Source organism: Passer montanus, unplaced genomic scaffold, assembly GCF_014805655.1.
Source record: "Passer montanus isolate IOZ18808 unplaced genomic scaffold, ASM1480565v1 scaffold67, whole genome shotgun sequence".
Classification (NCBI taxonomy): Eukaryota; Metazoa; Chordata; class Aves; order Passeriformes; family Passeridae; genus Passer; species Passer montanus.
In genome coordinates, this window is record NW_024371815.1 from 1711648 (window position 1) to 1728255 (window position 16608).

A 16608-nucleotide genomic window follows, 5' to 3' on the forward strand; every position below is an offset into this window, starting at 1 on the left:
AAACAATATGTTCTTTCCTGTAATTTATTGTTGGCAGAGAGCCCCTGAATGATGTTTGCTGGTGTTAATGGTGCCATCTGGAAAACAGGCTTTTGACTTGTTTAGAGTTCAAATTATGTTGGTTATATATCAGGGCAAGGAGATTAAGTAGTTAATTTTGCTGGGATGGTGTTTGCCTATTTTACAATAATATTTTTACAGCTTTTTGAAAAGACCAAGTACTAAATGAAAATTATTTTCCATTATGTGTCTTGTTTAGCCAGACAACATGTTATAATCTGGCATTAGAACTTTTCCAAGTAGAACTTGGCAGACAAAACTGTGGCATGGTGAAGAAGAAATCTTACTTCATGATTTGCTCTTGTTAAATACATTCATTTTAATGAAAGTGTTGGCTTGTATCCTATTCTTCTTTAAAAATGGTCCCAGTACCAGGGACGGTAAAGAATGCAAGTGACCCTGTTCTTCAGGAGATCATGGAATGGGGTTGATTTCTTCCTTCCTGCCATCCTGTGAAGAAGAGCTGGTGTGCCTGGCCCCTCAGCTGGCAGGGCTGCTGAGCAGCTGCTGGCATTGCTGTGCCCCAGTCAGGTAGGGACTGTCACTTGGAGTGGTGCCTGAACGTCACTTTCCTACATCTGGAAACTGCTTCCCAAGCACACTTTTTGTGCTGCCCCTGCCTTCAGGACTTAGCTGCAAAGTGTCACAGTGTGTTTGTGTGGGGTAGTGTGGTCAATAGGAATCAGACTTGGGTGCTTAGTGTGGAATTTGGGTCTGCCTTTCTAACTATAGTTTTAGATTGGTTGGTTAGTAAAGTGAGTCCTTGGTCAGTTGTCCATTCTTACCCAACTTAAAACATACAAGTTGTATTGATTTTTCTCTTTAAAACTTTTCCACACTAATTTATGAGATGTCATCTCATGAAAGAGTAGCAGTCCTGTCCTTCATCAGCTTTGCTATTAACTAATTCTTTATTCATCAAGTAGAATGCAGCACTATGTTTTTTGCAAACATTGGATAGCAGATAAATGACTTCAGTTTTTCTTTAAGATTGACTGGTGGAGCAGTATGATGCTTTCGAAGAAAACCAATTGTTTAAGACTGTATGTGTTCAGTAGATGGGAAAGAAGAAAAATACAAGGTAGAATGTGGAGAAAAAGGAAGACAACCCAAGGTTTAGGGGGTGCAATTGTTGTTAGGTTCTGTATGCTCTAGAGACTGAGGGACTGAGCTTTCAAACACACTGTTTTAAAGGCTGATTAATATTTCAAAATCCTCTGAAAGGTTCCAGTGCAAAATAAAGAGATTGACAGGTGAAAGACTGAAGTGATATCAAGAAAAGAATAGTAATAGTACAAAAGCTGATTCATATTACATGTTCCACATGAGCTCGTATTTATTGTAATGAATATTCTATTGAGAAACAAATTTTGTGGAAGTAAATGAGAAACTGTAGACTGTGGCATCCTGTGGCTTGTAGCAAATAACAAGGGTAAACATGCCAAAGTACAATACTGAGATGGAGAGTCAATATTGTAATAAGTTAATTTCCACTGTTCTTGCAAAACCCTTATCTTGGATTTTTAAGTTATGATAATTTAATTCTTCAACCACATATAGCAACAATTTAAAAAATACTTTAAACTATTGCTAGTAAACAATTTTCTTTATCTGATTTATAGAGGGCATGAAAGAAGAACCTGACGTGCTCTTTGAAGAACTGCTTGAGAGGGCCAAAGCTGGAGAACCCAAAGCACAAACAGAGGTAATTATATATGGTTTTTGTCCAGTCTTGTTTGCTCTTAATTCCAAAAATAGCACTGCCTGCTGCAGAGCTATTATCTCTTCCTCAGCTGAACTGTGTGTGTTTAGATGCTAAACTATTCAAAGGAAGGTGATGCCATATGGTTTCTCTGCCTTGAGAAATGCTGCTTCCTTGAGAGTGTGAGTGCCTTCAGGTCCAACTCTTTAGAATGGAAAAGGTACAGAACTGATTTTGCTTTTCTTGTTTTTAAAGAAGCATGTGTGAAGCTGTGCAGATAGGGACTGTTGAATGCTGTTGGTTCAGATTCCAGGACACTACAAAGATTCCAGGGCTCTTAGGCTGGGCTCTGGAGGAACCTGCCACTGAGGTGCTTTAGCAGGGACAGAGGTTGGTTGTTGATGTTTTGCTCATATACCATTTTTCTGTTGAATTACACATTTTAGAAAAGAAGCCCCTTGTTTACTGAAATCTTTTACTTATTTAATGGCAGATAAAATTGAATTAATAATACCCGTTCTGTCCTGCATTTGTTAGCACTTCAGGTTTTCCCTTAGGTTTTAGAAAATTGTACCAGTTTTGCACTGCATTCTATTGCCTGGTATAGTGTATCAGTTCTGTCCTGCATTTGTTAGCACTTCATGTTTTCCCGTAGGTTTTAGAAAAATTGTACCAGTTTTGCACTGCATTCTATTGCCTGGTATAGTGGTCTAGTATAAATAGCTTAAAATTGTCTAGAAGAATTTTAATTTGTGTTTACCCTGGTTAGTGTTTTACTTGAGCATTCTTTTCCAAATTCTGCTTTAATGCCAAAGAGGAATGCTTGCCGTCTCCTACATGCTCATTGGTGGTTTGGATTTTTCCCCAAGGATCCCCACTTCTATTGTAAATAAAGATCAGAGGTGGGGATGGGAAAATAATTCTTTTAAAGCTGGTAAAAAAAATGGCATTGCTAGGCTTGTTTTCCATTCCATATCAACTTGTTTGAGGGACAAACTGACCTTGGAGTTGTAACCTGAGATAGTAACACATTCCTCACTTTGAAACAGCTGGTGGCTTTGTGGAGGATGAAACATTATCCTTGAGGGAATCATTGCTGTAAAATCCCTCTTTTGGCTCTATTCCTCCATACGTAAGAAAGCAAAGTCCATAATATTCTTTCAGGATATAATTTCCAGTAGAGTAAGAATACTCAGAAATACTTACATAATCTAAGTCTGTGATGCATGAATATGTATATAAATTATGGGGTTTTTTCTCCTTCACTATTAATTCCACTTTCACTCTCTTCCTTTATGTCTTTAACTGTGTACATTTTGTATTCCCATACAATAATAGAATTCTTACCATAAAAAGATACAGCATACAATTTTGCTTCAGTATGCACTCAGGATGTATTGACTGCCTGAAATGGAGCCTAAAACACAGTAATTTCTTTTTTTAATGTAGTCATGTTTCTTGTTACTTGTGGAGAGAGAATTAGCTTTTAGTTTTTAAAGCCCAAAAAGAAATTTATTTCTTCTCTATGGTTGAATACATTCCTTTAGAATCAATTACAAAAATGTATTTTAATTTCTCACATTTGTAAGAGCATGAATGAGATGCTGAGATGCCACTTTTGTGCTGTTTATTAACAATTACAAAGCCAAACGCAAGAAATCTGCTGGTTCAATGGCTTGTAGTTATTTTATTATTCTGTGTTTATTAAAAAATAATTCTACAATGACTATGGAAATAAATGCACTCTGAGTGGTTGTCAACATGTATTACTGTAACTTTATATATATATATTTTAATTGATAAATAACTGTATGGCAGTTACGTAAATTAAATACCCACAGCTGGAATTCTGTAATGGAGAAAAGGCAGTTCTGTGTCTTTAACCAGAGGGTGTCTGCAAGGGGACATCTTGCTTGAGATGACCACCTCATTTTGCAAAGCCAGAGATGGGAGCAACCTTTAGAGAAGTACAGACTTGAGGGTCTGTGTTAAGCTGTTACCAAATATGACTTTATTTCATACTTTCAGCTCATGCAAAAGAGAGAAATCCCAGACTACTTAAATGACAGATATGAGGTTAACACCATTTCCCGTCAATTTTTTCTTCTTTGGCTGCTACAGGCCAGAGCTTTGCAGCCATTTTCAGGTGGTTTGATGTAGGAGCATGGCTGTTATAACCACAGCCAAGCCAAAAAACATTTCAGTCATAAAACAGGTTATGCTGTCATTTTACTTGTGCTGTGTGCCTTTTGTGCTATGACTGTCAGTTGATGTTACAATACTTGTTTCTATATCCAAGAGGTCCTTAGAAACTTAAGAGCTGCATGATTAAGTGTTGCTACTCTTGAAGTTTTGCTCAAAATCTCAATGGCTATAAATATAAACCTGCTTAAGAAACAGCTGTTCTTGTCAGATGAATGTTATTTGCCATGTAATTTGTTCAAGCAATTCCTTTCTGAAATAAATAGCTGTAGGTACATCTGCAGTTGAGTGATAGATTGCCATGCAATTGCTGAAAGATTTTTTTTCTTTTTTTGCCTCATACGCTCTCTTCTTGGTGTGCACCTCCCATTGAACTCTGCAATGACTTTGTAATCAATGTTTGGATTATCTAGTCCAATTTTCTCCTTATTTCTGTATGGTTTTGGATAGCTTCACTGTATGTGCTATGGATTTAATGTCTACACAATAACACTCTCTGTGGACGTTGTTGAAGCACTTACTGAAGTGTATGAAAACGTTAAATGGCCAGAGAAATAAACTTTACTGGAAGAAGAAACACCTTTCTATCTTATATCATTATATATATGTATATATAATTGTTATGTATATTATATCACTGCATTTAATCTACATAAGGGTAATGTGATTTATTAATCTTTGAACAGTGTGTCTTTAGTCACGTTTAGTAGCAGTAACAAATGCTGGAGTAACAAATGAAAGTTTCAGAGAACCTTTCAAACAGGGTTTTTTGTGCCAGCAGATAATAATGTGGATTTTAAAAGCTATTAAGGTATTGCATTAATTACTTCTTGAATGTAGCTGGATGAAGTAACATTACAGAGAGAGAGGGGGAGTGCAGTGAGCTAAGCAAAAATATTTCACACATTCTTGAGGTATGCAGATAAAATGTCCAGTAGTTCTGGTAATTTTCTGCCATTTAACTTCTTATTGCCTTGTGTTGTGATAAGCAGAAGTGTTTCATACTATTGCACAAATATATTTACTAGTACATTTTCATATATTTTAATTTTTAGAGGGAAGAAAAAAGGTGGTGTTTTTTTCTTACCTGTAAAACAGTAATACAGACACATGCTTGGTAATTTCTGTAATCCTGAATAGGAGAATTTTTATAAGCTTTTTCACTGAAGTTTCTTGATGCTTAAGCAGTATTAGTTTTATTCCATTCACCAAAAATCATGAGTTTGCTTTGACCTTCAGTGACTAAACTGGGTGAGTCAGGGATTGCCCTTCTTGAAGCCTGCTTCCATGTCAAGGCCTTGTCAATAGCTTCATCTGAATTTCTGATTGTCACTGGCACCAGATTATATTACACTTACTTTTTCTGGCTCTAAAATGAATCTAGCAGTATTGTCTGGTCATTGTAGGAGGAAGAGAATTCAAGAAAACTTTTAACACTGAGCTTCACATGATTCTGCCAGATGCCTGAACACCGATGATAACTGATTCACTGACCTGGCCAAATGTGTTGCAATTCCTTCTTGCTTCCAGTTCTTCCAGCTCTTTCCAATCAGAAGATCAGCTTACAACTATGTTCTTTAGTGCTGGGAGCAAATGTTTTGACCTTTTGTTCAGAGAGAATTTATCTTAGCTGAGTTCCAGGGGGTGGGAGGGAAGAAGAGAGAAAGACATAAAGACAAAGTAGAGCATATTTCAGTAATTGAAGGAATTTTGTTTCCTATTTATTATAGGTGGGGAAGCACTTCTTGAAATTAGCAGAAGAGGAGGATGAAGAACTTAACAATTGTAGTGCAGTTGACTGGTTCATCCTTGCTGCTAAGCAAGGTCGAAGAGAAGCTGTCAAACTCTTGCGTAGATGCCTGGAAGACAGAAGAGGTATGGGTTCTCTGAGGCTTCCTGCTTGCACTTCCCACATTATCTGAAACAGTGTTGTACTCCTTTTAACTCTGAAAAAGTGGTTAAGGTATGATGGAAATGATCATGGCAAAATTGCGTGAGCAGTTGCTAACAGTCTGTTCCAACAGGTAATTTAAAAAGTTTTAATTTTTTAATTAAGTTTTAATTTTTAAAAGTTTTAAAAGGTAATTTTAAAAATTTAAATGCTTATTAAAGCATTTTTGTTAGTCATTTGCTTGAATTTCTTCATGAAATCCATGCATGTTCTTCTTGTCCTCACCTTTCATGGAAGCTTCTTTTCTTTGACTCTGAAGAGCATATATAACCACACACCAGCTACATATCTGCTGTTGTTTCATTCTTCTGCTCCTCTTCAGCCTCTATTCTAATTGGTCTTGTTCACTGTCTTCTCCCACATTGAGATTCTTATCTTCCTTCATGCTACTTCCCATGCTTGGAATGGTCTCTTCTCATCCGCCAACGATCTGAACTCTTACAAGGGGGGAAAAAACCCAACAGAACAAAAAAGAAAACCAGCTTTTATTCAGTTCTTGGTGCCTTTGCATGTCACCCATGCCTGTCTGCACTACCTTTTGCCTGATCCACTGTGCTTCAAAAGTTGAAGCAAGACATAGTATAATGCATGTCTTGCACATTTTTGAAGTACAGTTTAAACCTAAGCAATGTGGTTATATTTTGATAAGCAATGGACACAGAAGGGCATTTTAGTAATTTACTTGGGTGGTCAGAATGTGACTGAAACTTGAGAAATTTCAGACTAAACTGAGAAAACTAAATTGTGAGAAAATCTGTCATTTCTGCATGGGTGTGGGATGAGTGTGTAATGTATTTTTTCTTTTCTTGAGGCATAACTTCTGAGAATGAGGAAGAGGTGAAAAAGTTATCATCTGAGACTGACTTGGAGAGGGCTGTGCGAAAAGCTGCCTTGGTCATGTATTGGAAATTAAATCCAAAAAAGAAGAAGCAATTAGCAGTTTCTGAACTGCTGGAAAATGTTGGGCAAGTTGACAATGAAGGTTTGTTCATGAACTGAATTACGGTATTGATAAAATACAGACTTATGGGCACAGGACATCTCAAAACCTAAAGGGCTTTATGAGCAATCAGGAATGAGATAATAGTAAATGTACAATCTACTTAATATAATGTAACTCTCTCAAAGACTAACCCTCTTAATAACTGTGCTCTCTGGACCAACACTTGCTGTAGGTCATGGGTCATTTGAGCACTTGTTCAATTGATCATATATTTAAAATATATTTATTTACCACTCACCGTAGTTGATAAATAGGTATTTTATGGCTCTGCTGTACTTGATTTTTTTTCCCCTCTAACAGTCATCCTCATGATACCTCACTAGATGTTTCAATTTGCAGATTCAGTCTTCAAGACATTCTGCCACTACAGCACTAAATGTTAGCTGTAGCAGTCTTGTTTTTCTAATACAGTAACAGGAATATAGGAATTAGCCACTTGTTATCTGTTTCTATGTAAGTTTGTCTTTTCCTTACTTTGAGGAAATATTATTCCCCAGATGTTGCAGTTACTGTTTGATCACTTTAATGGACTGCTTTGACTTTCCCTAAACTTCTCTTATTGAAACAGATGGTGAGAAGCAGCCTGGCCCAGTCCCAAAGTCGGTGCAGAAGCAGAGAAGGATGCTGGAGCGATTAGTGAACAGTGAATGTGAGTGCATGCTGCTGCTTTCAGTCTTGGCCACTGGTTTTAGTTTCTAGTTGGCTTTGGAAAACAATCTTGTGCTGCCAGAGTAAGAATGTATAGAAGAAGGTTTGGATTGCAATAAACTGATAGTGTTAGTTTATTCTGTGTGGAAAACAAATAACTGATCTGCATGTGAACTCACAGAAGACATCACCATTACAGTCAAGTGCTAAAGGGAGTTTGCATGTAATCTCTTATTTTCATGTTCTTGCCCTTTCAGCACTCAAAAGTCTATTCAGCAAAGGTTTTCACTTTCAATATTTTTTTAATTTCTAAATGTTTCTGATTACAGTGAGGGAATGAATTATGCACCAATTTAGTGCAGACAGAGCCTTCATTCTATTTGCCTTGCTTCCTTTTGCCCTTCCCTTATAATTAATATTTGTCTTTTCATATTTGTTCAATTAATGATTCAGGAAAGATTCACCAAGATACTTCTTTCATTATTTGCAGCAGCTTAGTTCATGTATTGCAAAGAATTAAACCCCTTAACACAAAGGGTCAGAGTTGTAGACCTAAGTCTGTGAGATTTCTAAGATTTGGTGAGGTGGGGTTTGAAAATGAAAGTTCTTCTTAGTCTGGCATAACTATTAGAAATACTGGTGTGCTTTTGGGCTTTTAGGAGGAAAGTCAAAGTGTTATATAAAGAAAATGAATTATCAACAATGCAGCATGTGTAGTTTTTCAAGAACAGTATTTAACATAAGTTCAATTATTCATTGTCTGTAAAACCTCAGTTTCTTGCAATGCACAAGTCATGTGGAATAGCTCATGTGCAATCCAGATCAGTACTTGAAAAGCACTTTTAGATGTCACACAGCATATTATTTACTAATACATCTGTAGTTAAGATTGTGTGAAACTGAAGTGTCATACATGGAATAGGGAGTCAGATCTGGAGGTTTGCAGGTTTAAACTCCTTGAAAGATTAGATTTACATTTAATTAAGTAAATTTGGCCTTTACATTCAAGGATTGTGTTTGTTACACAGGTGACTTGAAAAATAGCATTCTTAAGATGAGTGGAGTATTTTAGTTTTCATTAACTTTCACAGAAGTAAAAGAGTAACAGGGGCACATGCCTGTGTGTGGATAAGGGATTAAGGGATGTGAGAAATAATATTTTGGAAAGCAAGCTTGTGGTTCTATCAAACCTTCTGTGAGACTATGTCAGCTGTTTTTGTGACTTGGCTGCCACTTCTGGCAAGCTAGAAGCAGTCCTTCAAGGACAAGACTGTTGAGTTTCATTGTCCAGTCACTGTATCATAATGCAGATATATTTGGGTACATTTGAGCTGTTTTGCATTGGGGTTCTTTCCATTCCTTTAGGTGAACTCACATGTGCTGCTACGAGTGAGTGCACAGCAAGTCATTTTGTTCTGGATTCCTTAGTAATTCAGAGAGTTATCAGAAAATGAACTGGCAAATATGATTTTTTTTAAAGGCTTAAATTGCAGATAAAATAGCAGGGCAGTAAATGAACCTATATGTAAGTGTAGGCAGAAACTGATGTGAATATTTTTCTTTTCCTAGGATGGATGGGGGGAGGATGGGAAATTTGTCATAACCAAATTGAAAAAAATCTATGAATAATAAAGTAGAATATACAAATACACTTTACAAAATACAAAATACACTTTTTATATTAATTTAAAGGACACTTGGGTGACAAAATACTAATGACATTTAAAAATGAAAAGTATTCATCAAACATTTAAAGGAGGAGTTAAGATGTTACCTCTTCTTTAGAGAGCTTTTACCTTTTCATGGAAGAACAAGAAAACTGTTACTCTCAAGCATTTACTTCTCTGACTCACTTTCTTCATTTATCTTGCCAGAAGGAGATTCTTCTTTCACTGTTAGTAGACTGCCAATACTTGGAAGATAATTTTTAAGCCAGATATGTGTTTGCAGATATCTGATCTGGGCTGTCCTTAATGGTGGTATAAACAGAAAATTAGAGGTGACATTGTGAATGGGCAGTTGTTGCATGCCTGAGAGGGTGCATGTCATTGCAGTGGATAGGCCATCTATACATAGTAAGATAATAACTCCTTCCTTCTCATGATGTCCCATGATCTTGTAAAAGTGCTGTTAAGGTATTTTTGTGAGGTTCTAACATGTTTGCTTGCTGATTCTACATGAATAAGACTACTCCAGCACTGTATATTTTTCCCAATATGACAGTAAATTTGGATGACACCTTTCATAGTAGGTTTAATCTGAAGCCCACCAAAACACCTAAAGAGTCTTACAGATTTCTTGATACAAATGAAGTTGCCTTACAGTCTGTGAATAATAAGAATAGTTAGCAAAAATAAATCCTTTCTTGTTTCTTGGGAAGCAAGCCAGATGGTGTTTTGTGGGACATAAGGGTTCATGCATGGAGGAGGGGGAGTGGCAAAAGCCCAAGCCAAATGCAGCATCCATATTGTGAGATTAAACCAAAAGATAGATTGTAAGATGCTGAATTTCTGTTGAACTCTTAACATTCCTCTTCCTCTAGTATGTATCTTGAGACAAATACTTTTTTTTGTTCTATATCTCCAGTGTTTTCAGTCTTAAATGTGAAGCTATTTATATGTTGCTTCTATAAATGTAGCATATTTACATGGAAAATTTTCTGGGCCCAAACCCATTCTGATTTTGAATTTGATGAAGCAGTTATCTGTCTCTTTAAAATCTCAAACTAATAAGCAGGCCAGCTTTCATATCTTTGCATCAGCTAACTAGTTAAATTTACTGTGTAGGAGGTGTGTTACAGATTTTTGTCATTCAGTTCTTTCATGTGTACAGTGAAGTCATTTGCTTTAGTTTATTGAAAAAAAATTGCTGTTAATTATTCTCCTTTACAAACTGCATCAAGCTTGTCTGCCATAGAAACTAGTTAATTCATGCTGATGTAGAGAACTGGGTGCAAAGATTTTGAATCAGTGTATAAATCATCTTCTGTGCTGCCGTTTCCCTGGAGTTTTCAGTAGTAACCCCATGCCTCCCTTGTGCTCACAGGAGTGGATAAGGATCTTCCAGGGTAGAGGGATGAATTTTGTCTCTATGTAAACAGAGCAAGGTCTGTTTTCTTGCTGCTACCTGGTTTAGATCACAATTGATACAGTTTGGAGGAGGCCCTTTGTATAGCCACATAGCATGTTAAGTTAATACACTTTAGGTAATCTATATTTAGTCTCATAAATGTAATAATTGTGTATTTCCCATAATTATATGTCTGTAACTTCTGAACTCAGAAAAGGATGACTGCTAAATGACAAATCAGAAGTCAGTGTTTCAGTTGATGACATGCAGCTAATTCAATACTGTTCTGTACAATCTTTCTTTCCAATGCAGCTGTTGAATATTTCTCGGAAGCAGATACAATAGTTTATGATTTAAAACTGTGACCTAATCCAGTAGTCTTTTTTCCTGTGGAATACTTGCAGATAAGCTACATTCACTCACTCTGTTATCCTACTTATCATTATAATAAACTTACCTGTTGATCTGACAAGATGTAAAATATTATATATATTGCTGGCTCAAGGAGATTTTTGTTTTCAGCAGAAATCTCAGGACAAGTTGCAAGGTAAACATATGTTGTCAGTAGTTCAGTTTTTGTAGACTAGGTTCTGTCAGGAAAGAAGATTAATATTGCAATTCATAATCAATACAGTGTTGTGATAAAATTTACTCCAAATTTTCATTTTATCTTTTTAGCTAAAAAATTTATTGCTTTGGATGACTTTGTTGAAATTACCAAGAAGTACGCAAAGGGAATCATCCCATCTAACCTGATTATGCATGAAGAGGAAGATGATGAGTTGGCAGGGAAGAGTCCTGAAGAGTTACCCCTGCGACTGAAGGTAAGAAGGCACTATGGAACAGGTTATATTGAATGGCCTCTTAAGTATTACAGACAACACTGGAGTGACTTGCACTTAATAGTGATATTTAGTCTGTATAGATCAGAATTGTTGCTGTAACTTCTTTTTGGACTGACCTCATTTATATGCTTCAAGTTTACTATATATGAGTCACGTATTTAAAGGAAAGTGACAACAGTTTTCCCTGTAAGGGGTCAATCTACCTTCATTACATCTTCAGCGAGGATTTAAATGTACCTGTCATCACTGCCCTATTTTTGTTATAGATATTGTTATATGCTTCATATCTTTCTAATTTAAACAGGAGCAAACAGGTGGGAAAAATTACCCTTAGCATGAAAAGGTTTTGTTATGACAAAACTTGCTGTTAGATTCTACACTGATACTTCTCTAGACAGTGAAAGGAGAAGGGAAAATAAAGGCGCATGTCTTCAATACTTGCATAAGTTTTAGGCAAGGTGTAGGGGGTGTGTGGTTCCTGACCTGAATTTTTGCTGTAAGTTTGTTGTCCATTATCATATTGCAGGGGTGGGGAAAAAAGAGGGAGTGAAAGGTGTCTCTTTCCAAGCATTTGCATGGCTAATTGTCTGAAAGAGATGCATTTATGAAGAACAGAGATTCCTTCACAAATAAACAAGCTTTTGCCCAAATCGTTAGGGGTGTGCTGTCCCAGTTCATCACAGTGCCACAGGTATTTGCTGGAACATTCTTGGCTTTTCCCCTTGAACTAATTAATATACAAATGTACGATCTGGGAAAACATAAAAACTGTCATTTTATGGGGGAAGGAGGATTGATTGCAGCATCTAATGTCCTTAGATGCTTGGCAAGGATTGTATAAAGATAAAACTGCAACTGTAAAGACTTCCTGTATGTGTATGTGAATCATAGGCACTACTTCCTGCAGTGTATATGCATAGAATGTATAGCATAATCCTTGAAGAATGTGGCAGTACATGCTTTAAAGTACAGTACTTGCAGCTCAAGTAATGACTTAAGATAATGCAGGGCTGTAGCCATGTAGTTTATCTTCAGTATGAAGTTAGCAGAGCAGAATATTTGACTAGGAAGCCATTTAATTATATGTGTCAAAGGTAATGAAATACATCTTGCCTGAAATCAGAATTGTCTCTGAGCTTCGTCTGACTGAGTTAATAAAAATGGAGCTAATAATCTCAGACACGGTAATCTTATTTTATTGGCAGCATTGATCTGAAATATAAATCTTTTCATGTTAGCTGAGGTTAGACAACTGGCTGCTACTGCTTCAGCTAGGAATGTCTGTGATGTAAAGATACAAAAGTGCTTGTTAATAAAATGCTTCTTTCTCTTTTTCCAGGTTGTAAAATATCCACTTCATGCCATTATGGAAATTAAAGAATACCTTATAGATATTGCATCAAAGGCAGGAATGCATTGGCTGTCTACCATTGTTCCAACACACCATATCAATGCTCTCATCTTTTTCTTCATCATCAGTAATCTTACAATTGAATTTTTTGCCTTCATTATTCCATTAGTCATATTCTATTTGTCCTTCATTTCTATGGTGATTTGCACACTGAAAGTTTTTCAGGACAGTAAGGCTTGGGAAAACTTCCGTGCTTTGACTGACTTACTGCTTCGTTTTGAACCAAACCTAGATGTTGAGCAAGCTGAGGTGAACTTTGGATGGAATCATTTAGAGCCATACTTTTACTTTTTACTGTCAGTATTCTTTGTAATTTTTTCCTTCCCTATAGCAAGCAAAGACTGTATACCATGCTCAGAGTTAGCTACTGTCTCAGTTTTCTTCACAGTGACAAGTTACATGAGTTTAAGCACATGTGCAGAACCTTACACACGAAGGGCATTAATGACTGAGATGGCTGCAGGTTGCTTATCCCTATTACAGATATTACCTGGGAATTTTGGCTACTTGAAATTCTTAGGGAAAACCTTCTTTACAGTTCCTGTAGGCCATTTCTTTGTGATCAATGTAAGCATCCCATGCCTTCTATTTTTGTACTTGTTCTATCTTTTCTTTAGAATGGCCCAACTACGGAATTTTAAAGGCACCTACTGCTACCTGGTCCCATACCTGGTGTGCTTTATGTGGTGTGAACTCTCTGTGGTCATTCTGCGGGAGTCCTCTGGCATTGGGCTCGTTCGTGCGTCCATTGGTTACTTCCTGTTCCTCTTTGCCCTCCCAGTGCTGGGTGTAGGCATTGCACTGATGTGTCTTGTCCACCTCATTAAGTGGTTTTTGTCTTTGGAGCTGATGAAAATTGTAGTGACCCTGGTTTTGTGTGCTGTTCCTTTGCTCTTTCGATGGTGGACAAAGGTTAACTTCTCTGTAGTTGAAGTGGTTAAATCGCTCACGCGAAGCTCCATTGTGAAACTCATTCTGGTGTGGATTACAGCTGTAGTGCTGTTCTGTTGGTTCTATGTGTATCGCTCTGAAGGCATGAAAGTTTACAACTCCACCCTGACGTGGAATCAGTATGGTTTCCTCTGTGGACCCCGGGCCTGGAAGGAGACTAACATGGCACGTACTCAGATCCTGTGCAGTCACCTGGAAGGACACCGAGTGACGTGGACCGGGCGGTTCAAATACGTGCGCGTGACAGAAATCGACAATAGTGCAGAATCTGCAATAAATATGCTTCCATTTTTTATTGGTGATTGGATGAGATGCTTGTATGGTGAAACCTACCCTCTTTGTGATCCCAAAAATGTTACATTGGAGGAGGAAGAATTGTGTCGTCTGAAGTTTTTGACAAAGCATAAATGCCACATGAAAATGTTTGATCGGTACAAATTTGAAATAACTGTGGGCATGCCTTTCAGTAGTAAAAATGGAAGCAAGCCTATAGAAGAGGATGATATAACCAAAGATATTGTGCTGAAGGCAAGCAATGAGTTTAAAAAAGTGTTGCTGAACTTGAGGCAAGGGAGTATAATTGAATTCAGCACAATTCTGGAGGGTCGTCTTGGCAGTAAATGGCCTGTCTTTGAACTGAAAGCAATCACTTGCTTGAATTGCATGTCTAAACTCTTACCTGCAGGGAGACACGTGAAAATAGAGCAGGACTGGAGGAGCACAGTGCATAAAGCCATTAAATTTGCTTTTGATTTTTTCTTCTTCCCATTCCTGTCAGCTGCATAATGTGCTCGCATATTGGTTCAGTGGTATTTTCAGTGTCCACTGCATTTACACTACCAAAGGTTTGGCTCCTTAAGAGAAAAAAAAAACCCAACAAAAATCTACCTTGCTGTAGCAATGCTCAAATAATGTGCTAATAGAGAGCACTGGTTGAGTTTTGCAAGTGTACACACCGTATCCTGACCTTAAACCCTGTATAACTGAAGTAATATATAGTACTTTAATATTGTAAATGAATGCAGGGGATCACTGCTGACTAATTGCATGGAAACTGTTTTGTCCAAAATGGATATATTGCCTGTGGTACAACACTAGATGCATTCACTTGCTCATTGTTAAAAGCACTTTACTCTTTTAAGTATTCACAATGTGCCCATTTGTATTTTCACAGATGTGGTTTAGAATAGGTAGCTGACAATAGCTTTTGTTGCATTCATTGCTTGTATTTATTTGGTGTTTTCTAGAAAAAAGTGATCTTAGAGTCAGTACCTGGTGGTAATTGCGTACAGCAATCACTGTTTCACTATTTGTCCAGAAGATAGTGATCACTATTTTTTGAAAGGGCACAACATTTCACACCCCAGCAAGGTTTTACAAAGACCCCAGGCTTCTACTTAGCATTAAATATTGTGTATGAAATTTGCTGTTTGTTCTGATTGGTTACACTAAGGTATAGTCCATGCTGGTGTGTGAAAGACAGATACCAAGGCTGGTATTGAGATGGTACCAGTAATGGACAAACCACAGCAACTGAAATTATACCTAAAAGTCTATAGTGGAAACGGAACTAGAATGTTTGTTTAATTACTTGTATTTTGCAAATAAACATGAAGTACAAACTTGAATTAAATGAGTACAACATTTGTTCGTTATGCTTTGACATTGTGACCAGTTGTTTGTGTTGTGCTGATAGCAGCTTTTACTGAAAAGTACAATTTAGAATGTTTAAAATATTCTGATGTGAGATACTTGTACTTGCACTTGATGGTTTTGAAGTCAACAGTAAAATCTGGTGTGCCAGGTGAAGTTTTTGTAGCTGTGCAGTCTGCACATAGTGCTTCTCCCTGCTTTTGTTGTGACTATGGGCCTTTTCTTGCCACTGTGGCTGCATGTCACAGATACATCCTGCCATTCTCCTGACTCCTCCACTGAACCTGCTTTAGATTCCTTTTTGCCTTTGTGTCAGTCCTCAGCAGGACCAGGGAGAAGGGTTAGCAATGAAAACCTGGTAGAGAATGGAAAACTTTTGGGGTCAGTGAGGCAATGGCTGCATGCCAGCTATGAGCACCCTCTTGATCATTACCCAGAGCTGCAGTTGGGAGGGAGGACACCAAAGGCACCTCCAGGTGTGCTGCCCAGTGCCCATGGCACAAGCCCCACCATGACCACGGTCATGCTTCAGCCCATCAGAAAAATCTGTGGAGTAAAACCAATCTTCAGGGTGCTGGGTCCTTCTATCTTTGAAAACTTGCCAAGTATCTCTATTTCCACCTGGGGAAAACAAAAGGAATTAGATAGCAAATAAATGCAAGTTTTGACACCTTCCCTTACCCAGGCCCATTTTGGCTGGAAATAAGCCAAACTTAGGCCTTTCTCCTCCTTTTGTTAGAACATCCATAGGCTCTTTTTAGATACCCAAACATTCTTCCTGGCTCTGAAATATAAGCACAAAAGATTTTAAGTTTTTAAACTTTTTTCCCTTACATACATACACAATTGTGAAACTTCTATTCATGTGTTTGTCAGGAGGAAAAAAAGGCAACAGTCTTGGGATTTAGATCTAATGTTAAAACTTCTCCTTTTAGCTTTTCCCCTTTGTATGGATGTCAACTTAGTGACTTACTGAGGTGCATTTTGAAGGAGTTGTTACATTTCTTGAAAATGAAAAAGTGACTGAAGTCAGATGTGGGAAGTTTTGCAAGAGGAGGGAGGGTACTTGATTTCTTTGGAATGAGTTGATTTTTAAGAGACAAAAGGCTTAAT

General features: G+C 37.3%; 1 protein-coding gene across 4 annotated transcripts in view; it reads left to right on the top strand.

Moving 5' to 3' along the window:
* WFS1 (wolframin ER transmembrane glycoprotein) overlaps window positions 1–15475 on the top strand; it is a 32911-nt gene extending 17436 nt beyond the window's left edge. For all 4 annotated transcript variants that reach the window (XM_039728859.1, XM_039728860.1, XM_039728861.1 and 1 more), the window contains exons 3-8: window positions 1683–1765; window positions 5695–5839; window positions 6727–6897; window positions 7487–7567; window positions 11314–11459; window positions 12820–15475. In XM_039728859.1, the coding sequence (XP_039584793.1) occupies window positions 1683–1765; window positions 5695–5839; window positions 6727–6897; window positions 7487–7567; window positions 11314–11459; window positions 12820–14628 (2435 nt within the window). In that variant the 3' untranslated portion in view covers window positions 14629–15475. The remainder of the gene's footprint in view (window positions 1–1682; window positions 1766–5694; window positions 5840–6726; window positions 6898–7486; window positions 7568–11313; window positions 11460–12819) is intronic.
* The last annotated feature ends 1133 nt before the right edge of the window (window positions 15476–16608 follow it).